General features: G+C 35.6%; 2 protein-coding genes across 9 annotated transcripts; one reads left to right on the top strand and one right to left on the bottom strand.

Moving 5' to 3' along the window:
* Window positions 1-1,056: 1,056 nt before the first annotated feature.
* On the bottom strand, window positions 1,057-16,898 carry LOC117331929 (kelch domain-containing protein 8B-like). Of its 8 annotated transcripts, XM_033890922.1 has the most exons (7): window positions 11,791-12,340; window positions 11,588-11,691; window positions 10,294-10,905; window positions 9,378-9,542; window positions 8,423-8,629; window positions 4,838-4,930; window positions 1,057-4,615 (listed from the first exon to the last, which is right to left on the bottom strand). In XM_033890922.1, exons 3-7 carry the CDS (start codon window positions 10,889-10,891, stop codon window positions 4,425-4,427), a joined length of 1,254 nt encoding a protein of 417 aa, XP_033746813.1. In that variant the 5' UTR covers window positions 10,892-10,905; window positions 11,588-11,691; window positions 11,791-12,340; the 3' UTR covers window positions 1,057-4,424. The 8 variants fall into 8 exon arrangements, with proteins under 8 accessions (XP_033746813.1, XP_033746817.1, XP_033746816.1 ...); XM_033890926.1 differs by lacking the exons at window positions 11,588-11,691; window positions 11,791-12,340 and adding an exon at window positions 16,883-16,898; XM_033890925.1 differs by lacking the exons at window positions 11,588-11,691; window positions 11,791-12,340 and adding an exon at window positions 15,179-15,324.
* LOC117331928 (kelch-like protein 26) lies at window positions 16,888-24,708 on the top strand. Its single transcript, XM_033890919.1, has 2 exons — window positions 16,888-17,107; window positions 21,762-24,708. Exons 1-2 carry the CDS (start codon window positions 17,055-17,057, stop codon window positions 24,160-24,162), a joined length of 2,454 nt encoding a protein of 817 aa, XP_033746810.1. The 5' UTR covers window positions 16,888-17,054; the 3' UTR covers window positions 24,163-24,708.

The raw sequence follows: 24,708 nt of genomic DNA, 5'->3' as shown, positions 1-24,708 counted from the left end.
TACATGCATTTGAGAAATATCCTATCATTTACTTCTCAGGAAACAGCGAGTACAAAGTTCTACTCTCAAAATTCTGTAAACCATTTTGTTTTCCTGATCAGTCTCCAATTGGAAGAAAACAACTTGGGACTTAAGGGAAACTTCCTTTGAAATTTGAGAAATATATATCCTTCCAGCATTTCTCAAGATATTGATATATATTGGTAGGATAAAAATAATGTATATAATATTCATGGGGCCCTTACTGGTCTGTAAACTGTGTATTTTGTGAAAAGTATAAAAGATCTTGCAAGTGCTAGAGTTTTCTCAACGATAGATGCTTTAATTCAAAATCTAACAATGCATTTACTTTCTAAATGTTTGATTTTTTCAAGGTACATATCATAATTCTTATTATGAACTTACAGACCTAGTACTCCGAGTGATAAACTTTTATAGTAGGAGTACTCACAGTGATAAACTTGTATAGCAGGAGTACTCACAGTGATAAACTTGTATAGCGGGAGTACTAAGAGAGATAAACTTGTATAGCAGGAGTACTCACAGTGATAAACTTGTATAGCAGGAGTACTTGGAGTGATAAACTTGTATAGCAGTACTCAGAGATAAACTTGTATAGCAGGAGTACTCAGAGTGATAAACATGTATAGCAGGAGTACTTAGTGATAAACTTGTATAGCAGGAGTACTCAGTAATAAACTTGTATAGCAGGAGTAATTAGTGATAAACTTGTATAGCAGGAGTACTTGGAGTGATAAACTTGTATAGCAGTACTCAGTGATAAACTTGTATAGCAGGAGTACTCAGAGTGATAAACTTGTATAGCAGGAGTATCACAGTGATAAACTTGTATAGCAGGAGTACTTGGAGTGATAAACTTGTATAGCAGGAGTATCACAGTGATAAACTTGTATAGCAGGAGTACTCAGAGAGATAAACTTGTATAGCAGGAGTACTCAGTGATAAACTTGTACAGGAGTACTCACATTAGTACTCAGAGTGATATACATGTATTTGTATACCAGTGCTCTAAAATAAGAACTGAATAGAACAAAATAGTTAGAAAACATTGTTTATTTGAACGCTATCCAAGGACATGATAAAACTAGTACAAAATATGGATATAATGTTAAAATTACATCTCTATATAAAGATTTATATGAATTAAAGAATGATTTGATACCTTTAGGTAAATAAAAAGATAAATTAATCAACTACACATATCTTAAAGAAGCTAAAATGTTGTGACCAATAGCACTGACCTTAAGCCCAGGTGTGACTTGTACATGGTGTTCAGTAATGTTTCTGTTACTCAGCTAACAGAGAATGCTTCTTCATTTTCATGTACCACTAAATCTATCTACATTGGCTTCAGATTCAGAGAACATGTAAATACACATTTCTGCACGCTTTGACAAGAGTCGAAGCAAGGTCTCTCATGACATCGGGATTTCTATCAGCTTGGTGATAGACTATAGTTAACACTATGTAGACACAAAGACATGCTCCTTTAACATTTCTATCATACTAGGTATCACAAGTTTAAGAAGATGCACAACACTAGTATTTGAGGAGATCAGTTATATGAATAAGCTGTTATTCTGATCTACCCGAGTGATTTCCCGGTGTTCCAATTGATTAGTAAGGTATAGCGAGATCTACCAGAGTGACTTCCCTTTGTCCTACTTGATCAGTAAGGTATAGCCAGATCTACCAGTGATTTCCCTTTGTTCTACTTGATAAGAATGGTATAGCGAGATCTACCGGAGTGACTTCCCTTTGTTCCATTAATCAGTAAGGTATAGCGAGATCTACCAGAGTGACTTCCCTTTGTTCCATTAATCAGTAAGGTATAGCGAGATCTACCAGAGTGACTTCCCTTTGTTCCATTAATCAGTAAGGTATAGAGAGATCTACCAGAGTGACTTCCCTTTGTTCCATTAATCAGTAAGGTATAGCGAGATCTATCAGAGTGACTTCCTTTTGTTCTACTTGATCAGTAAGGTATAGCGAGATCTACCAGAGTGACTTTCCTTTGTTCTACTTTATCAGAATGGTATAGCGAGATCTACCAGAGTGATTTCCCTTTGTTCTACTTTATCATAATGGTATAGCGAGATCTACCAGAGTGACTTCCCTTTGTTCTACTTTATCATAAAGGTATAGCGAGATCTACCAGAGCGACTTTCCTTTGTTCTACTTTATCAGAATGGTATAGCGAGATCTACCAGAGTAACTTCCCTTTGTTCCACTTGATCAATCTGGTATAGTAATAAGCTAGACATCTGATGGATCCGTGGATGGAGCACTGTTGCTTTAAGACATTACCTACTCACACATGTCATACAAGGTAAATTATTATGCTAAAGTAAACAATTAACCATAGAATCAGGCAAGGACAAACAATGAACATTACAACACAGAACTATTATCAAAATTGGTAATCAATGTCTCATTTAAATCAGCAGGTGCTTTCTTATGATCTTACATCAAACTTTATATTGTGTATAAAAATAAAATATAGCTCACAATGTCAAAAACAAGGGTTTAGCAGTTTACAAAACAGTTCTTAAATATCATGTGTATTCTTAATTATCAGTATACAACAGTCTCTATTATCAGTATACAACAGTGTCTATCACAGTTAGGACTAAGAAGTTCTAGTGATCTCAGTTTTATACAAGTACAAAACAGTTCCTGAAATTCTGCATTGCTTATCAGAAATATAAAATACAAAAACGTTGCCAGATAACTGTGTATTAAGTTATAAACAGTGTAGAAATTCCCTTTGTATCACATTAATGGGAATGATGAAAGTTCAAGGTCATCCTATAATTCTATACAGAGGTTTTAGCAACAATACTCCCATCAATATGCATTGCAAATAAAATTCATTAAAATTCTAATTTTTTTTTAATCACCATAAAACCATTGGTTGTAGTATAAAAGACTAATTATATCCCTATACATCCACATTAAGATCAATCACTTACAGTATGTTTGATCATTTAGCTTTGATCTACAAGACTTATCACATGATTCCATAAGAATATTCGAGGATGAGAGATGAACGATACTGCACCATGACATCATAGTGCACTTAGTACATGACAGCTAACCATCTAAAAGTGATAAAAAACAAAGCAAATGTGTCCTAAAACTGAATAACTGGAATTTTCTTATGATCATACTTTATGATATAAGTTGATTCATTTGATTCATTAAGCAAGGGACTTCTTTCTCTACCAACACAGCAGTCAGCCTTATCACACAACCACACACAGGAAGTACCGGTACCTGGTACTGATGAATATTATGGCTTTACTTAGAAATTCTTTTTAAATGCAGTCAACATTACCAATTCTTCAAAATATGTTTATCCAGAATTGATAAGCTGCTTATGTACAAGAAGGAAAATGGGGATATACAAAAATGATGAAGAACTTGAGACTTCCAGTCCAAGCTGGGGGCTTTAGATCAAGTTGATTTTAGAGTTCAATTCGGCTTAGAAATAAAGAGAATTGACAGTTCTGAGCGATATTTTATGTGTTTTCACCTGTGATGACACTGGATAGAATGACAGATTGTCTCTGATGTAAAATCGAAAATGAAATATATTGCACCAATAAAAGTATGTAAAGTTGCATTTGTGTACAAGTACATGTATATAATTCAGAGTAACACATAAATTCAGGAATACTAAGCCAACATTTCATCTCTTATAACTGCTAGGGAAATAAAGCATGATGAAAGTTGCATTATGAAACTTATAAAAACAGAACAGATTTACAGGAGGCACGTCTCCAGGTTCTTATGCAGTTAGTATGGTATTGTGCACAAGCTACTTAATCTGGGAAGAAATTAGAATGCTCAGAAAAATCTATGTGGTTGGGCAGGTAATTAAATACCTTTTCACATCCCAATTAGGGAACTGAACTGTGGTTATCTTGGTGAAAAGTGAGGATAATACCTAAAATGACAACTGACCAGGTATAAAATTAAAACATTTTAGGTATAGACAAACACATCAACAGGTTTGTTTACCTGTGGTAAACAATGAACTGTCACTTAAAACACAGATGTAATTTGACAAGAGGACTAGAGATACTAAACACCTGTAGTCACTGAAGTCCAACGCAAATTGAAGCGGGAAGATTTAGGGACTATCTCAACTATGTAAAAACACAGGTGTATGTTTTTTTTTTATCTGAAGGTTTGTAATTTTGATGAACTTATATTTGTATACAATTGACACATTGATTAAAATAAATAAAGCATTTTTCAATCATAGTTACTGATAACTACTTTCTATTACAGAAAGCAATGTTCAACAGTAGTAGGAGATGGATCATGAAACAAGGTAATTCAAAGGACGTAACAACTGGTCATGGGTCAGAAAGAATCGCTGGACAGCGGTCAGCCGGTCACCGATAACCAAGGGCCTCCACCTTCTTTCCTGCCCCACCCAGTGTAAGCCCACCAACTACATGGAGTCGTCCGTTGAGCATGATGTGAGCACATGAGCAATGAGCCGAGGGCATGTCCGTTATCTCGCTCCACTTCCTACTGCCCCAATCAAATGCTTCAACTGAAGTCAGTGGTTTTCCATTGTTACCTGTAGAAATATTTTAAAACATAATACATTATTAAGGCATAAAATTTGCAAATCTAAATAGTGTATATTTCTTACAAGGAGAAAATTACGTGATTTAAAAATAAATTATTTGGAAACAAATCCATTAGTTTGGATTCAGACTTTGGGTTAATCCATTGATGACAGACCTTATTTATTACCCAGACATATAATTTGTGACAACAGCAGACAACCAGAGCATACCTAGTCCACCAGCACATATAACTCTGTTGCCCACCGCACCAACAGCAAAGTCTCCTCGTTTTATCTTCATGTCATCTGCTATCTCCCATTTTCCTGTTAACATATAAACAAAAATTATGTGCAGTAAAAAGTTTTGATGGTCCTGTTTGTCAGTATGGTAAGTTGTAAGTAAGCTCCAAAATGAACAGAAATTTCTAACTTCTACCAAATAGCATTCCACATCAATTAAATACCGTAACAGCAAGCAGGTACCCTATTAAAGTCACTTTGACTATTAACTATAATGACATTTAATATGGCAATTTCTTAAAATTGGAGGTTTTTTGACCCAAAAATACACAATTAATATTGCAATGTTTGGTTAAAATAGCACTAGTACTTTCTGAGTTTATATATAAAGTTTTGTTAAAGTTTGACGGATACGAATGCAAAACTTTAAAAGTGAGATATTGATGATGGTACTGACACCCTTGTCTAACTTTTGCAACTTTCCTTTGTAGACCAGATAAAGAAGCTTTCCTTTTAAATAAGTTTTAAGCAGGAATACATTCATTTACTAACATTTCTTATGCAAAATCAAAAAGCCATTGCTGTTCCATTTGCCTTTATAAGGTCCTACACAAATATACTGGTATTTTGACATATATAAATTGACCGGGTCTTTATAAGGTCCAACACAAATATACTGGTATTTTGACATATATAAATTGGCCGGGTCTTTATAAGGTCCAACACAAATATACTGGTATTTTGACATATATAAATTGGCCGGGTCTTTATAAGGTCCTACACAAATATACTGGTATTTTGACATATATAAATTGGCCGGGTCTTTATAAGGTCCAACACAAATATACTGGTATTTTGACATATATAAATTGGCCGGGTCTTTATAAGGTCCAACACAAATATACTGGTATTTTGACATATATAAATTGGCCGGGTCTTTATAAGGTCCAACACAAATATACTGGTATTTTGACATATATAAATTGGCCGGGTCTTTATAAGGTCCAACACAAATATACTGGTATTTTGACATAAATAAATTGGCCGGGTCTTTATAAGGTCCTACACAAATATACTGGTATTCTGACATATATAAATTGGCCGCGTCTTTATAAGGTCCTACACAAATATACTGGTATTTTGACATATATAAATTGGCCGGGTCTTTATAAGGTCCTACACAAATATACTGGTATTTTGACATATATAAATTGGCCGGGTCTTTATAAGGTCCTACACAAATATACTGGTATTTTGACTTACATAAAATGGCCGGGTCTTTATAAGGTCCTACACAAATAAACTGGTATTTTGACATATATAAATTGGCCGGGTCTTTATAAGGTCCTACACAAATATACTGGTATTTTGACATATATAAATTGGCCGGGTCTTTATAAGGTCCAACACAAATATACTGGTATTTTGACATATATAAATTGGCCGGGTCTTTATAAGGTCCTACACAAATATACTGGTATTTTGACATATATAAATTGGCCGGGTCTTTATAAGGTCCAACACAAATATACTGGTATTTTGACATATATAAATTGGCCGGGTCTTTATAAGGTCCAACACAAATATACTGGTATTTTGACATATATAAATTGGCCGGGTCTTTATAAGGTCCAACACAAATATACTGGTATTTTGACATATATAAATTGGCCGGGTCTTTATAAGGTCCTACACAAATATACTGGTATTTTGACATATATAAATTGGCCGGGTCTTTATAAGGTCCTACACAAATATACTGGTATTTTGACTTACATAAAATGGCCGGGTCTTTATAAGGTCCTACACAAATAAACTGGTATTTTGACATATATAAATTGGCCGGGTCTTTATAAGGTCCTACACAAATATACTGGTATTTTGACATATATAAATTGGCCGGGTCTTTATAAGGTCCTACACAAATATACTGGTATTTTGACTTACATAAAATGGCCGGGTCTTTATAAGGTCCTACACAAATAAACTGGTATTTTGACATATATAAATTGGCCGGGTCTTTATAAGGTCCTACACAAATATACTGGTATTTTGACTTACATAAAATGGCCGGGTCTTTATAAGGTCCTACACAAATATACTGGTATTTTGACATATATAAATTGGCCGGGTCTTTATAAGGTCCTACACAAATATACTGGTATTTTGACTTACATAAAATGGCCGGGTCTTTATAAGGTCCTACACAAATAAACTGGTATTTTGACATATATAAATTGGCCGGGTCTTTATAAGGTCCTACACAAATATACTGGTATTTTGACTTACATAAAATGGCCGGGTCTTTATAAGGTCCTATACAAATATACTGGTATTTTGACATATATAAAATGGCTGGGCCTTTATAAGGTCCTATACAATAATACTGGTATTTTGACTTACATAAAATGACCGGGTCTTTATAAGGTCCTACACGAATATACTGGTATTTTGACTTACATAAAATGGCCGGGTCTTTATAAGGTCCTACACAAATATACTGGTATTTTGACATATATAAATTGGCCGGGTCTTTATAAGGTCCAACACAAATATACTGGTATTTTGACATATATAAATTGGCCGGGTCTTTATAAGGTCCAACACAAATATACTGGTATTTTGACATATATAAATTGGCCGGGTCTTTATAAGGTCCTACACGAATATACTGGTATTTTGACATATATATACAAACTGGTCGGGTCTTTATAAGGTCCAACACAAATAAACTGGTATTTTGACATATAAAATGGCTGCATGGGTCTTTATTAGGTCCTACACAAATATAAGGGTATTTTGATATACATGTATATATATAAACTGGCCGGGTCTTTATAAGGTCCAACACAAATAAACTGGTATTTTGACATATAAAATGGCTGGGTCTTTATAAGGTCCTTCACAAATATACTGGTATTTTGATATATATATATATAAACTGGCCGGGTCTTTATAAGGTCCAACACAAATAAACTGGTATTTTGACATATAAAATGGCTGGGTCTTTATAAGGTCCTAAACAAATATACTGGTATTTTGATATATATAAAACGGCCGGGTCTTTATAAGGTCCTATACAATAATACTGGTATTTTTACATATTGTTCTTCTTTGTGTATTGTATCAGTTACTAGTTCTTCCTAGTTTTCTGTAATGTTACAGCATACTTTTATCTTGATAAATTAGGGGTAATGTTACAGCATACTTTTATCTTGATAAATTAGGGGTAATGTTACAGCATACTTTTACCTTGATAAATTAGGTGTAATGTTACAGCATACTTTTATCTTGATAAATTAGGTGTAATGTTACAGCATACTTTTATCTTGATAAATTAGGGGTAATGTTACAGCATACTTTTATCTTGATAAATTAGGGGTAATTGTAATGTTACAGCATACTTTTATCTTGATAAATTAGGGGTAAGTGCCTATAAAATTTTAAAACTAACTTTGTCCAAATTGCTTTTTATTTATCAGTGATATAAGAAAACAATGGAATATGGTGTATGTCATAAAAACAAATGTGAGAGTCCTGTTAACAGTTAAAACTTAATATTATTACATATTCTACCTTTCTCTGTGTCATATATTTCCATGGTACTGGAGAATCCTAGGTTGGCAGGCTGCATAAGTCCCGCAATACTGAATATGTATTTATCAGCTGCAGTATACATGGCAAATACACGTTTGGAAGGGATGTCATCGAGCTTTGTCCATTTATTCAGCTCAAAGTCGTAGCATTCAAAGGATGCATTTGGTATTTTTCCTTGCCGCCCTCCTATGATACAAAATTAACAAAAACAATGATTTGTACACAAATTATGCAAAGACAGTATTGTTCCTATCTATTCATTTGTGTCCAAATGTAAGCCACATTCCCAATTAGGTATATTGTTTATTTTTTCCAAATGCATATCTTCAAAATTCTGGACCCATAATCTTAAAATCTGGTATTTTTCATGCAAAAACCAATATCCATAATGTTTCCCATCTTTCTCATAACTTTACACTTTTGCAGCAGGAAAAAATTCCAACATTTCTACCAGGTGTTTATCCCAAAATGATGAAAAAAAACACTAAATGTCATATTTTTTCCCCACAGCCTTATACAAAGATGTCATACTTTCAAGTTTCATACTTTTGATTATGCCAACCAGGGCTTTTTCTAAGGGCTTTTAGGGGCCGTTAATGGGTCCAGTTCCCAATTGGAATTATTTCATTTTAAAGCCAAATTTCCAAAATTTGCAGTTAACTCCTGAAAAAATCTTTCCCAATCATTCACTAATTTTCTTCCCAAAACGAGACAAAAAGGCCCCTTCCCAAACCAGTGAGGAAAAGCCCTGCCAACCTACTTGAACGTGCTTCAAAATGATATCTTGGACCTTAAATGTACAATGTACATGAAATATAAGTAACATCTTAACTTAACATATTTTACAAAAACAACAAGTTATCTTAATTAACTGCAGTTTAAATAATTACAATGTACAACATTTATGTCCAAGTATTAACAAATATCAATTTACCAATCACATATAATTTTCCATTAACTATGAATGAAAAGGTAGCATATCTTGGGACATTCATTTGGGCATAATTCTTCCAGACATTTCGTTCCACATCATAGCTCAGGAGAGACCCCCGAGGGTTGGTATCATCTGACATTCCACCCACCACATACACCAGCTCATCTGTTGAAAAAATGACAGGATTGAAAATGAGCATGTTCTGGTAATTAATAAGGAAATAAAGATTCAACATTGATTTCAGGTCAATTCCAGTATATTAGATTAAATATATGGATTCAAAATTGAGTTCTCTCATAATTTTCAGGAATAAGAGGATTACATATAAAATTCAGTTACATGACAGGAATATCAAGATTCAATAATACTTTAGGCTTATAATGATATAAACAGTGAGCATTCTCTGGTTATTTCATCAAGTTCTGCAGTTATTTACAGAACTTGAATTTGTACTTGAACTTATTTGAATATAAAGACTTGATACACAGGATCAACTACCAAGTTATTTGATAATTAACAGGAATGTTATTCAACATCAAATCCCTTGGTCAATTACAAGAACATAATGATTTATACCTCATGGAATTCTCTGGTTATTTAAAGGACAAAACATGTGTACATTTCAACAAAAACTGACAATACATGTAAGAAAAGATGAAAATGGCTTTGCTGCTATAGTAGCAATGAGGGCTAGTGTATCAATAAAGCTTTAATTTCTAATAGCAATCTCTGTGTTCATTTCTTAGATCATCTTGAATGCACTTATCATGGACAAATTATATTACTTTGGGCAAATAATCTTTAAATCTAAATACAATTGTAGAATCGATGGTATTCTTGATTTCTTAGAGCTCTAAAACAGAAACATTAAACAGAAACATTGAATATTGTTTGTACACGAGAGTTACTACATTACCTTTGATCACTAATGATAGCCCTAGGAGAGGCTCCACAAGGGGTTCCATAGATGTCCATTTTTTACTTGCTATACAATACACTTCCACTGCATTGACTGGACCCTGTGAGGTACCTACTCCTCCTATAGCTATAATTTTGTCCTTTACCACTCCACATGCCGGAGCAGCACGTTTTGTTGGCATACAGCTTAGCGAGTTCCATTTCCTCTTTGCTGCGTTGTAATGCTCACATGAGTCCAGGGGCTCTCCTTTCTCATCACAACCCCCTATTATGTAAAGTTCATCATTGTGTAGCACTGGAGTAGCAAACACTCGCGGATTCATCATCATTTTTAGAGTCTCCCATTTATAACCACCACCTGTAGCCCCAGAAGGTTGTAAATAGCTATCAGGTAATTTTGCTTCAGTAGTTTGTTCTTTCTTTCCTCCTTTTTTTCTATTTTTGATCTTGTTCTTGGTTCCATTTTCTACTGGAGCTGCCTCTGCACCTGCCTCTGCACCTGCAACTTCACTCTGTCCAGCCTTGACAACATCTTCTTTTTCCGGGGAATTGTCCTCTATCACACACTCGCCCACCTTTGTATCTCCTTCTGACATGGTGCTTTCACCTGCTGAGGGAAATAATATATGGTTACTTCAGTCCTTTAATTTTGCTTACCAGAACATTTAATACATTATGGAGTTGTGACTTCATCAGTCTGGACCAAGCAGGAATTGGTTTTGATTGCCCCTAGTTGTCTCATATTAATCTTATCCACAGAAAGAAGAAGCATAGGAATGGAGGTTAATGTAAGTAGTTAGCAGTTCACAACAGCAGTGAGCGAAGGAGTCTGTGATGCATAAGCATTTCAAATGGCAGTCCTGTGGCCAGGTAACCAGCACTTGATTCTGTTTATACCAATCCAAAGTCATGTAAATATTGGTCATGAATGTAAATAAAACCACAATATACTATATTGGAGGGAGCACCGAGTGGTATACAGTATGTGGCAGATCATGATCAATTCCTTTAGTCATCACAGTGCATGAAATGAGTATGCCATTTTCATCAAACAGCAAATAATTTCAAGCATAAACTTGGGATATACCAGAAGTATTTTGTGGCAGGATCAAGTTTAATATATGGCCATCTGATTTTGTAAAAGGAAAGAATAATTAAAAATATCCTCAGACAAGTGATAGTACATCCTGTCATTATGCTATATAAAAGAAAAATCCTTGGCTTGTTATCTCGATCATGATCATTCTGAACTTGTACTAGTAGCAAACTTAATTAAAGCTTGGTGGCCTTACCAATATATAAATGTTTCACTTTTAAACAAGATGTGATCGAAGACTTCCTTCTGTCTCTCTCCCTGGGCAAGTCCGCCTAACTGTGTCTCAAAACAAATTTGTCTCTGGTGACAAGATTCAGATACATGATAAAATACTGTATATTAGATCTGTACTTCAGCTGACAGCTGGTCTGGCTAATCATGACCATTTGTTATACTTACAAGGTGCTCAACGTACGTTTCTTGTTCAGTAATCCTCTAGCATTGTTGAAGTAAGATATTTGGTGACAGAAAAATCTTCTAACTATAATAACTTATATGCGTTACTTTAGTCAATATTTATTAATCTCCACCAGCTGGAGTGTAAAGAAAGACAACTCTGCATCCAGTCTAGATCTTAATTAGTACAGAAGTTAGGTTTTAAAACTAAGTTACGTCATCTTTCATGTTTCAAATTGAAGAGTATGCCTATATATTAAGGCCGTCTTTAGCTTGATACAGATCACAAGCCATTGGATTTTTCTTAAGCCTATGGTGATCGGGCTGGTGATAGAAGCTCGATCGAGGTCGACACCATCCGGCTAATTAGGGGATCAGATTCAGGTGTCAACACGCCCAACGCTCGACAACATGCAACATCGTCAAGCCTATTTATGATATAAAGAGTGGTCTGAAAACAGAAAATTGCCACGAAACACTGACAAGATAAAACAGAAAACGCGTCCACGTGTATTTCGTAATGACGAAATGTCTATTTGAGTATTTCTGAAATTCTGGGAGTTTAGGTACCTACTGTTAAATTCTCGTCCCTGATCATAGCTAAAAGATAATTTCAGAACGACTGTGATGCTATAATTAAGTATTGTTACCACAAAGTAATGCTTGAAATCAAGTGTCCCTACTTTTGACTACTACATTACCTATCTGTCATAAAATATGACCGAATATTAGGCGTCGGTTGTTTGGATGTTGACAAGCACCGCTTCCTACAAAAGTCCAGCAGCGCCCTCCCGTAGGAAAATGAGAGACAGTTCGTCAAGTAAACTTCACTTGAATACGGCAAATATACAACATTGAATTTAATTAATTTATTAACACCTGAACGTACTGTTTCCAATTTATACACTTATACATTTTTTGTCAGTTGTGCGCTCTAGTACAGATGGAATTGTCATAATGGATTAAGAAAATATGTATGTATTGGGCCCGAATTTGTAGTTAGGAACAGCAACTCTGTACATATACATTTCTAAGGCACCACACCATAATTTATATCTCGGGGGTTGATCGAATGTAGTCTAGGGTTCGAATCCCGATGTTGGGACAATTTGTGTCAGATTTGTATACAGTGCAGTAGAGTATTAAGTATTTTAGATTAGTAGTACAAACAATTTCCCGAGTATAATTATAGTATGTGATATATAATACATCGATATATGCCTTGATTTAAAAAGAACAGCCAAAGAAAGGCGGGTCCCGGTTTCCTCTTCCAACACGAGGAACTATCTCAGAATTTGTTAAACCCATGTACATGTAAACTAGAGGTTTCCTTAAGTAAAATTTCATCAATAACTTCAATAATGATTTCTTATTGAACTTTTTTTTAAGTGGAGGAATTAAGGAACATTGATGAAACTGGGACCAGTTGATTAAATTTATCACTGAGGCAGTGCAGGGACGTACATAGACGTCCCTGGGCAGTGTGAATACATTCATTTTTACTGAAGTTACAGTACAGTACGCAGAAACCTTTAATATAAGTCGTCAACATACAAAACCACGAGAGATACCGTACATCTAAGTCTGAGGTCATTACTGAGCAATTTTGATCTTGACTTCGATGGAAAATAGATCGAGTTAGATAAGAACATCTAGAACTCGATGTGACACATGGATATAAGACATGTTGGATCAGAGACATACATACATCTCTGGTTAGATTGACAGAAACGTTTCACTACCGAGCCAATAACGTGACGCCTGTAATTTGATAGTGACGTCGCGATAATGTTGGTGTACAATGTGAGCGACCTCATTTTGCTTCTATATAAATATGAATGCAAGTCAGGTTAAAAATCATGCCAGTCGTTCAATAATTATAATAATTATGTTTACATTCGACGAGAGATTACTATTGTACGTCACCGTGTTACTTTTATACATGTATGATATAAACCATTTTGCGCCTCATAGTATAGCATATCATTGCAGATTAAACTAACTAGATAGATTAGTATAGATTAATATTTTACAACTTTATGTTTATACAGGATATCATGTTCAGAATTAAAGGGTTACGTCACCGGTTAATTATCCACTCTTCTCAGAGATCGCACGCGCACGTGAACGTTCTCTTTGAGTGTGAAGGATAACATGACATTTACCCTCCATTTCCAAACGCCGCATGTTGTTAGATATCACAATAGCTAGCTCAGTATAATAGTTAAATCAGAGACGTGTATACGTCTCTGGTTAAATGTACCCTGGCGGACAAGATGTTCTACGACACAGCTATAAGCCGTAATTACGACATATTAAGTCGTTATTAAGACATAGCTACGACCCTAATAGGCTTCCGTAATGTTTTATCAGTGGTACTAGTATTACGGGCGGGGCATTAAAAATAAAGATATCAACTTTATCATGCTATAACGTGCATCATATTTTTAAACACTATATTATCATAAGGATACCTAATCGGTTATATTAATAGACAGGGAACACCCTCGGAAAGTCGAAAGTGTCTCAAATTTGTGAGGGTTTTCACAACCACAAGGAAATGAAAATTTATTAAAATCTAAAATGTCATTACTAAGAAAGAACATCGGTTTGGTCCCTAGGATGTCTGATTCTAAGCAATTCTTAACAAAAACTAAAAAAAAACTAAGGCTTTGCTGTGGTGGTCAGTCTGTTTTCATTTCACATGAAATTTTATAACTTCGAGTTTTCCTTAAATATCTCGCAAGTGTTAAAAAATATGATGCACGTTTATAGCATGATAACGTTGATATCTTTATTTTTAATGCCCCGCCCGTAATACTAGTACCACTGATAAAACATTACGGAAGTATTAGGGTTGTAATAACGATTTAGCTATGTCTTAATAACGACTTAATATGTCGTAATTACGACTTATAGCTGTGTCTTAGAACATCTTATCCGCCAGGGTACATGTAACCAGAGACGTTTATATCTGATATTAAGGCATTCAAGGTGCGTTACATGGGTCTCCCCTGGTATTTATGGAGAAAATTAATCCCAGTTGTTTGGGCTTTCAAGTCAGCAAATCTGAAATGGAACTCGAGTTTACTATATAAATTACAATAGGGCCTAGTAAACAACTGTATGAAAATATTTCTAATTTGGTCTGTGAAATAAAATAACATAGAAATATTCGGAATTTTTTAAAAATTATTTTCATTTATTTGTATATTTTCTGTAGCATTTCAAATATAACTTGCAGCATAAAAAGTATATGGATTATCTCCCCTGAAACCGCATTGGTTCCAGTGGGTGATCTCGGAACCGGGCCTGGCAAGTTTCAGACGAGAGGGAAAGCGACTAGTCGAGTTATGACCGGCTAAAACAACAACATATCAGCTGGACATACTGATGGTGGTGAGTAGCAGTCGGAACGGATACTAATGATCCTCATACAACTTCTTGACACAAGTGAAAATGTGTGTGCCCCGCCCACAGGTTGTTGATGGTCCGTCAGACGAAAACCTGACCTGTCTGACCCAGGGCCCCTCCGGCCCCGAGTGACGTCACTTCGATCTGTACAACATCGGGTACCTACAGATCTTTGGTATATTTTTTCACACAGCCCCGAACGCGTGCCATATGAAGTCTTTTATCAAAATGTATGTTTATAAAAAAAAAGTTTTAAAGTTTAAATCTGAATCGTCCGATCATTTGCATAACTCGTTCCGCTTGTTTGTCAATGGTCCCGATAACCTGTGTGCTGGCTGTCAAACGCCTCAGACTTGTTGTTGGACAATGTGTTATAGCCTAGTTGCTGGGGTGTTCTTCTGCCCACGATTGTGATATTTTATTTTAAACAGAGTCATCAATAATGTCATTGCATTTTTATCTTCTAATAAAAATCCCATTTGGAAGTATCATTATTATTCCGAGACATACAGCCACTGCTCGGTACACAACCTGGTTACTGTATTTTTATGGCATGTATCATCTCAAGCCAAGGGATCACACTTTCTATATGATAACAAGTGATATCTGTTCATATTTCTTGTATCCTTAAGCCATATTATGCAGCTATATAAAATAATAAAAGAAAAGAAAAATATTGTAACAGAAGGACTGGGCCCATGAAGGAGCAAGCATACAAAGGTTGTACAACCAGTACCAAACCTATATAGGCCTATATACATATAGGCCTACCATACTGATGCTATCTATCAATGATTGTACTTAAATTACCAAAGCCAGGGATTTGTAGAATGCCCTGCCAAAACCCTTTTTAGACTAGACTTTTAAATAATCAGTTATAGAAACATTATCCTAAGTTAGTGGCATTTGATAATGTAATCAAGTTTTTGCTGACGTCTGTTCTGTTTTAAACATTTTCAAATTAGGCCTACATATGGCTGAAAGCTATATATTTTATTTTAACCAAGGTGCTTTAATTTGTGCTATGGACTGCATTATAGAATCAAACTATACATAATCCAGAAGATATTCAGTGATAGAAAATGTCAAAAGTAAAAAATAAAGTTTCATGAATACATGTATATTATTATTAAAATGTCAGGTCTGACTCGAGCTGAACATATAAAGAGCACATAACAACACCAGCCACAATTTATTTTGTAAATACATCATCAGCCTGGACAAAAAAGGTCTGATAATATGTCCCTGACATCATAAATACTTCTGTAAGCATCAACTTTTTACATCTGTAACAGAGATCACTATTTTCTAAATGTCTTCGCTAGAGCCTGAACCCAAAACTTTGTTATTTTTGACAAACACTGGAGATTTCAGTATTGAACCCGGAGAGTATTTTACCTAGATTTGTACCAAGAATGTAAGCCCAAGTTTTCTCTGGCCCTGACACAGACACCAGACATAGTGTCAGGGCCAGAGGAAATTTAACTCTGGCTACAAGAATGTATTTCAGTATAAGAGAGTTGTATTAACCGTTGGTTTGTATACAGCTTTGTTTCTGCAGTATGTCAGTGAGTCACATCATCCCTCTAACACTATTCTATGTTACAAACACATTAATTACATACATGTACAGAAGCTGTACACATCAGGCCCAGATGACTGGTGACCAGACTGAGGTTACCTTTGTGTCCCTTTGACCCTGGGCATTACGGTTGTCCAGGGGATGAGGGTGCAGCCATTTGGTATGACATCATCAGTCACTGTAGGGGCTGATGTGGATATCTGCTGGGCACCTTGTCAGTCCAGAACAGCCAGTCAGGTGTTACACATCTACAGCTTCTGTATAACAAAACATGGATTCTCACAGCTCTCCTGCAGCAAAAGATAGTAAATCCGCAGACTCTTCGTAAGTATACTCAAAAAGTTAAACTTTCAATAACAAATTAAAACATATCATGTATCTGAACATTATAAAAATATGACTGAAGTAATAATACACATTGTAGGAAACTTTACGTTATATTAAATTGTTTATACATGTAAATGTAATTATCTAATATAACATGAAATCCTTTATATGTGACAGGTTTTAATTGTAAAATGACTTAACCTTTCAGTAAAAAAATATGTCAAGAAGAATTCCAGTATAGAATGTTTGGCTTAGCTTTTAAGCTTAGGGTTAATATGGTACGATCCAGTTTAAGTATCGGAAAACTTTATCAGGACCCTGAGGGTTAATATGGTATGATCCAGTATCGGAAAACTTTATCAGGACCCTGAGTGTTTATATGGTACGATTCAGTATCGGAAAACTTTATCAGGACCCTGAGTGTTTATATGGTACGATTCAGTATCGGAAAACTTTATCAGGACCCTGAGTGTTTATATGGTACGATTCAGTATCGGAAAACTTTATCAGGACCCTGAGTGTTTATATGGTACGATTCAGTATCGGAAAACTTTAGCAGGACCCTGAGGCCTAGGGTTTTGTTTGTAAAGTGTAGGATTTGCAAGGATGTGTCAATGGGACGTACATTAATTTTCTGGCTCTTCAGATTTCAGTGGTTTGACTTCTGAATTGATTATTACAAATGTAAACTGAAAGATCTTAACATGTGCATACAGGATCTAAATTTCTGCACTGAAAAAAACCGACAAAGTTAATGCATGTAGAAAATCTGTTTTGCACCATTGATCTTATCAGGGCCAAGGTGATTAAAACATACTGCACAGAATCATGATTTTGTATACTGGCCACTCTGTGTTAATGATTTTTTTAAATCTTTTTTTTTAATGATCTACCTGTACAAAATTCAACGTTTGTGGCAACAACATAGCAACAGGGTTCAAACGGCTATTCAGAAATATGACATCAATCCATGTTCAGTATTTCATAATGCTGCCAATATCATACCTTCAAATTGTATGTGGTTTGAAGATTTAAAGTTCAGATATAATCTGATCATATTTAGTAGACTTGAAATATAAGTATTATCTTTTAGGAATGTAGTTTACTAACCTCAAATTCTATCATAACATGGGAGGTTTTAATTGTATAATATACAGTGAAAGTGCATTTCATGAAACATAGATAAGCGCATAGCATCAAAAGTACCCCAAATAAATCTATATAATATACATTTGTATTTTCAGAATTTTTATATACAAGTAAGCAGAGTTCAGGGTAATATTGATACAAATACACGGAATTAAAATACAAAAACAAAGAAGGAAAGAACTTGGGACCTGAGAATAGTATGCAAATAAGTGGGTTACAAATTACTGATATGTAATTAAGTGAATTCCTTTGTAAAGGAATATGGTCGCCTTCTGGCTTTGCATTAGAGGTGCTTTCTCTCCTAATGGTCAGTGGAGTGACGAACTGGCTCAGCAGGAGTTTCAGGTTCAATCCCCAACAGAGGAGGTATACTCTCACATTTTCCTATCACAATAATAAAGAACATTGATAATTAACGAGGCGTTGATAAATGCACATAAAATATACATGCATGTATAACATACCACAGTTTATGACCAACAAATGGCTGTGTCATATATGTACAATATATCTATTATATACACACCATTGGGAGGACAATATTGATATAATACTCTGTGTAAGAAGGATTACTAATGTATGATACACATGCCTTTAACATGATGGAAACACTGTATTATGGCCTAAATGTACAATTGTGGTGAACCAATGTGAAAAAGATTTAGGTTCACATTTCCTGAACACTTACAAGGTATCAGAATTTTTTAATGTTTTATAAATATGGAAATTTGTATGTGACAATATGAATGTATAATGATCAAATGTTGTATGTCCTACTCATAAAACTCCCATATTTATTTTTACCACTTTCCCACATGTAAACAAAACCACAAGATACACATTATGATATTGTACAAGTCTACATCCTGAATTACATTTGTTGTAAATTTTTTGTTGGTAGAAATGTGACAATTCTCAATTCTGATATTTTCCCTATAGAAAGTAACAAGTAGTAGGGTGGTCAGGTGGCACAGTACCTTGCCTTTCACCTAGGTGGCTGGGGTTCGATTCCCCTATGTGAAAAGGTACATGTATGGGGTCACCTGCCTGACCACGTAAGCTGATCTGGTTTCTTCCAACAGTCGGCCCTCTTGTGCAATTTCATCTGGGCCACAAATTAAAAAAAAGAGTGATACAAGTTGATATAACTTGTTCCGCAATTGTTGTAAAATGAAGTTTACATTTTAAAAGAAACAGCAAGTTAAAATTTGACAATTAAAAAAAATTGATATGCAATATGTCGAAGTGAAGCATTTGTCTTGAGTGTGTCACAGATGGGTGTGTTATTTTGATTTCCGTAACACATAGGGTGGTCAAACAGTGGTCAGCATAATGATTAGTAGTACAAGTCTGTTGTTAAGGAGTGATGACTCTGGAGTGAGTCACAGATATGCCCAAAGTCATTTATGATCCTTAGCACCATCAGTGTATTGTAAGTAACATATACACAAGTATATCTCGTGAGTCATAAGGATGTTGGAGTAAATTACTCATGCTAGTCATTCAACTGAAATGAAATATATTATTTGTCAAAATCTTATTTAAATTTTGACTTGTAATAAAAATCTCTAAAATTTAAATTTTGACTTGTAATAAAAATCTCCAAAATGATGCATTTTTAGGTCACCTGAGATAAGCTCAATGACCTTTTCTAATCCCTCGTCGCGTTGTCTCTCGTTAGTTAACATTTTCACATTTTTGACTTCTCAAAAAGTCCTGAACTATTTTTGAGGTAATTTTGCAGGTCTACCAAAATTGTAAATTATATGGTCCCTACCCCTCAGGGGCTCTACTGATATTTATGACAGACTCATATACTCTTCATGGATGGAAGGTTCTTAAGGTGCTTTATCAAAATTGTAAATTTCATGGCACCTGGTCATGGGTGTCACATTGCCCCTGGGGAGGGGCTAAATGTTACTATAGTTTATATAGGAATCTCACATATTTTAGCATAATTTGTTCCATTTTCATTGAAAATTGGTTAGCATTTGGTCAGGGCTAACTTTTCTCAATAACATGTTATCGGAGAATGTCAAGGTCAAGGCCTTGCTATGGGGTCAAAAAGTAGGTCAAAATTTTTTTTAAAATCTCAAATTGAGAACATGATCCACTGAAACAGAATGTGCAAGTTTAATGATCATCGGTTGAAAAATGACAGAGATATGGCAGTTTGAAAAAATAAAGGTTAATTTTCCCCTCCAAATTAGAAATTGCCCATAAAAGGTTTCTACTCTTTTATCTATACACATGAAGGCTTGATGAAGGTGTGTGCAAGGATTCAAGATCAAATCATTGATGAATGTTTTCTCGCCCAAATTATCAAAAAATTGCAATTCAAATGTTTTTGTTTCATTATTGTTACACACATACACTTGATGATAAGAACATCTACAGCCTGAGTCACTTGCTGCAATAGTTACTGAAATAGTTGACCTTGACCAACAAAGTTCAAGGTCACAGTAATCAAATGAATGGTCAAAGGACAGAAGTGAAGAGAAAAGAATAAAAAACATAGGTTTTAGCATATGAAATTGACTGTCAGATGTAATTCTATGTGAGATCATTTACTGGATGTTTTTTAAATCCGTGTTTTGGGTCAAATTGACTGGAACTTCAAAAAATCAACCCAGATTTGGTTGAAACAAATACTCTTCATGGATGGAAAGGTTCTAAGGTGATTTATTTCATGGCCCATGTTTCATGTTGTCCCTGGAGAGGTGCTTAACTTTACTAAGTTGCTATATTTTATGTAGGAAAATCACATATAAATGGCAATGATTTAAAATTGTTAAGAATTATGAGGAGGGGGAGAAACTATACTACCATTTATACAGGAGCTGTTTAGAAATACATTGTAAATACATAGAAGATAGAAGGTATGTGTAAGATTCATGTGACCGTTGAGGCCCATGGGTCTCTTGTTGTAATTCCATCACAATTTGAGTATTATGGTTTCATAGGTATTGTCTGTCCATCCCTCTGGCCTAAATGTTTGTTTTTCTGGAGATGTCCTGTGACATTTTTTAGCTGATCTTTTTGAAACTTAGTATGCCTATTATGAGAATATATACAGTGATATTTCCCTGAACACCATTTTGATTTGACTGCTTTTGCAAAAGTTATTTCTTCTTTGTTTATTTCAGCATTTCATGTTTTTGTCCCGGAGATTCGGCTCCGATGACATTTTTCGACAGATATATCTTTGAAACTTAGTATACTTTAGAATCATGATATATAGCAAAAGTTATTGCCCTTACATGTTTATTTCTATAGATGAGGTTTAACCAATGCCTTTCAAATGTTGTAGACTTTGTTATGACATGAAATTGTACTTTTCCAGTGGTATTTTGATTAGATGATTAGTCTCGAATTTCAATATTAATATTCACTTGGTACAATATAATGCATTTCTTTTTGGCATGGGAACGGCATATATTCTACGGTACTGTTGTTGAAATTCATAATTTGTAAATTAAAAATTTCTTTTAACTCTTTTCAGAAAGGAATCCAAAGAAAAGACAAAGGACAAGAGTGCCACCGGTAGTGAGTGTACAGATTCCAATGGTGTATCACACAAGTCAAAACCATCCAAATCAAGTGTTGAGTTGAAGACAAACGGTAACAGTACTGCCCCAAAACGTGATCTGACAACACCAACTAAAAGTAGCTCTGCAAAGGCAAAACCTGTAGCTCCAACGAAAAAACCATTGCCAACTCCATTAAAGAAGGAGAAAACTGAGCCTGTCAAAAAGACTGAGAAGCCATCAAGGAATAAGTCAAGTTCGTCAGAATCTCTTCAAGAAACTGAGGCCAAGTCCAACAAGGAACAGACTACTCCATCAAAGGACAAAAAAGTAAAAGAAAAAGACAAACCAGTGAGTGACAAGGACAAACCAGTGAATGAAAAGTCAGTTGGTGGGAAAACTGAGCAGTCTACATCAGATTCTCTCAATTCTTCAAAGTCTTCTTCACCAGCAGTTACACCAAGTCTTCAAACCAGTGCTACAGATGATGACCATTCAGCTAACCACAAAGTAAGACCTAGAGAAACAGTCGAGCAGTTAGAAGAGTCCTCTCCTCACATCTCTTCTGCCCAAGTCAATACAAAACACAGTATGGCCGCCTGTGACCCTCAAACCATTGGTGAAATTAACCCAGAGACTACCGAACGCATGCAAATTAGTAAAGGCAAGGTAAAGTACATCAACCTTACCTACAAAAAGGTTGAGGCCAAGATATACGACTACAAATGTGATGTCAAACTCCTGGTTGGGAAGGAACATTTCCGTGCTCACAGAGATGTTCTTTCTGAGGCAAGTGACTACTTTGCAGCCATGTTCTCACATGACATGAAGGAGAAAGGACAGGATACTATTGAACTGAAGGAGATCAGTCCAAAAGGCATAACTGTGATGCTCGACTACTTTTACCATGGTTACATCACCGTGGATACCACAAACATTGAGGATATCATAGAAGCTGCTCGCTTCTTCCATGTTGAATGGATTTTGGAGGCGAGCTGTGATTTTCTGGTCCAGTGTATGAGTGTTGAAAACTATCCAGCCGTCCTCATGATGACCGATAAATACTCCCTTGGTGATTTGCGATTTGAAATCCTGTTATTGTTCGGTCAGAATCTGGAAGCTTTATCCAAAGAAGATGATTTCTACACAAATCTGAGTTATGAACTTCTGCTACAGTTTCTCATGGACGATATCTATACTGAATGTTCTGAGTATTTCTTGGTTCAAGTTTTGTTGAAATGGCTGGCTGTAGATCCACATGGACGTAAGGACCAGTTTCAGACCCTCTTGAGGCAGATCCGCCTCTTTCTGATCGAAGCAGAAGATTTGGAGGCACTCCCAGAGGATGTGACCAGTGTTTCAGAGTTGAAGGAAGAGATTAAAGCAGCGATTAATCACAACCTAAACATCATGGGTCAGTGTCTTAAGACTGGAGAAAAGTATTTCCCCAGAGGATGTAGGTCTGTTGCCACTATATTTTCCTTCACAGAGGAAGGCTATTTCATTATTTACAGAGATCCAAGCAAGCCTGGCGTTACTGTAGAAGAGCTTGGGCGCTGTGGACTGGACACCACCGACTACATGGCAATGTCACAAACAAAGCTTGGCAACTTTCTGTATGCTGCTGGAGGTTATGATGAAAACTTCTCAAGTACGGCTCGCATGTTTCGATTTGATCCCCGGTTCCGTGATTGGACAGAGGTAATACCAATGAATCAACCTCGTGTCTCTTTCTCTCTGTGCAGCTCTGACCAACAGTTATTTGCAGTTGGAGGTGTCCATCGTATTCACATCGACGATGACAATGAACCTGAGACTATCCTCGACTCCGTGGAGATATACAGTCCACAAGAAAACAAATGGACCAATGCCACCACTATGCCCATCAAGGTGTTTGACATGGCTGCGGCCTACCATAATGGCTCTCTGTATGTCTGTGGTGGCATTAGTGCCGATGCCCGTCACCCCTGTCCCCTACGTTTACACTATAGTCTCAAGTTAGATGGGGATGAGGAGTGGGTAAAGCGTTCTGACATGATCACTTCTCGTCAAGGACACAGCCTTACTCCATATAAAGGGAAACTATATGCTATTGGAGGTTACTGCATGCCAGACAATAATTTCAGGGACTGTGTTGAAAATGAAGTGTACGATATCGAAACTGATCAATGGACTCAGTTTACTCACATACCAATAGAATATGGCCACCTGTACCGCCATAACGACATCCACAATGGAGTAATTTTCTGCATTGGAGGAAATACCCCGGACGCATTTCTGTACATGTATGATATAGAGGCTGACAAGTGGGAGGAGGTGGAGCAGGTGGGATCAAATGTACAGAAACTTGCTGTACTAGATGTGGCTTACCCGTAAATCAAACCGGTTGTCATGCTAACAATGAAGTTTTTTCTACAAGACTGTCTTGTACACTATGCTTGAAATCTTCATCTAAATGACATTATCTAAATTGCCAATGGTGTAAAAGTCACAAGTTCTGGAGTCCTGAGTGATTTGGAATGGCAGTCTTAATTAGCGTAAGCTTTTTCTTTAAAAACATGTTTTATGCACTAAGATAATATCAACGATAGCAAATATATCTGCCAGACAATTGCCATATACCATATTTATCCTCAAATAAGCCCCCTCCACTAGTGTAGAAAATTAAACTTGCAATTTGGGGAGGGCTTACTTCCGAACCAGGAAATTAGAATACAAAATGCTTATGTTTGTATTTTGTAAAAATAAGCATTGTAAGACAAGTAAATTGATGTCATATGAACTGTCTATAATTGCCACTCCAGGGAGCCTTTGATGACAGGTGGCCTTTATAATATAACAGAAGTTTATTCAATTAATTTTGTTACTTTGGCAATCGAAGCAAATAACCTTTATAGACAGGATTTTGTTTTGTAGAGGTGG

This window comes from Pecten maximus, chromosome 7 (assembly GCF_902652985.1).
Source record: "Pecten maximus chromosome 7, xPecMax1.1, whole genome shotgun sequence".
Taxonomy (NCBI): Eukaryota; Metazoa; Mollusca; class Bivalvia; order Pectinida; family Pectinidae; genus Pecten; species Pecten maximus.
Note: the sequence above shows the minus strand (reverse complement) of the source record. Positions and strands in the feature narration are given on the sequence as shown.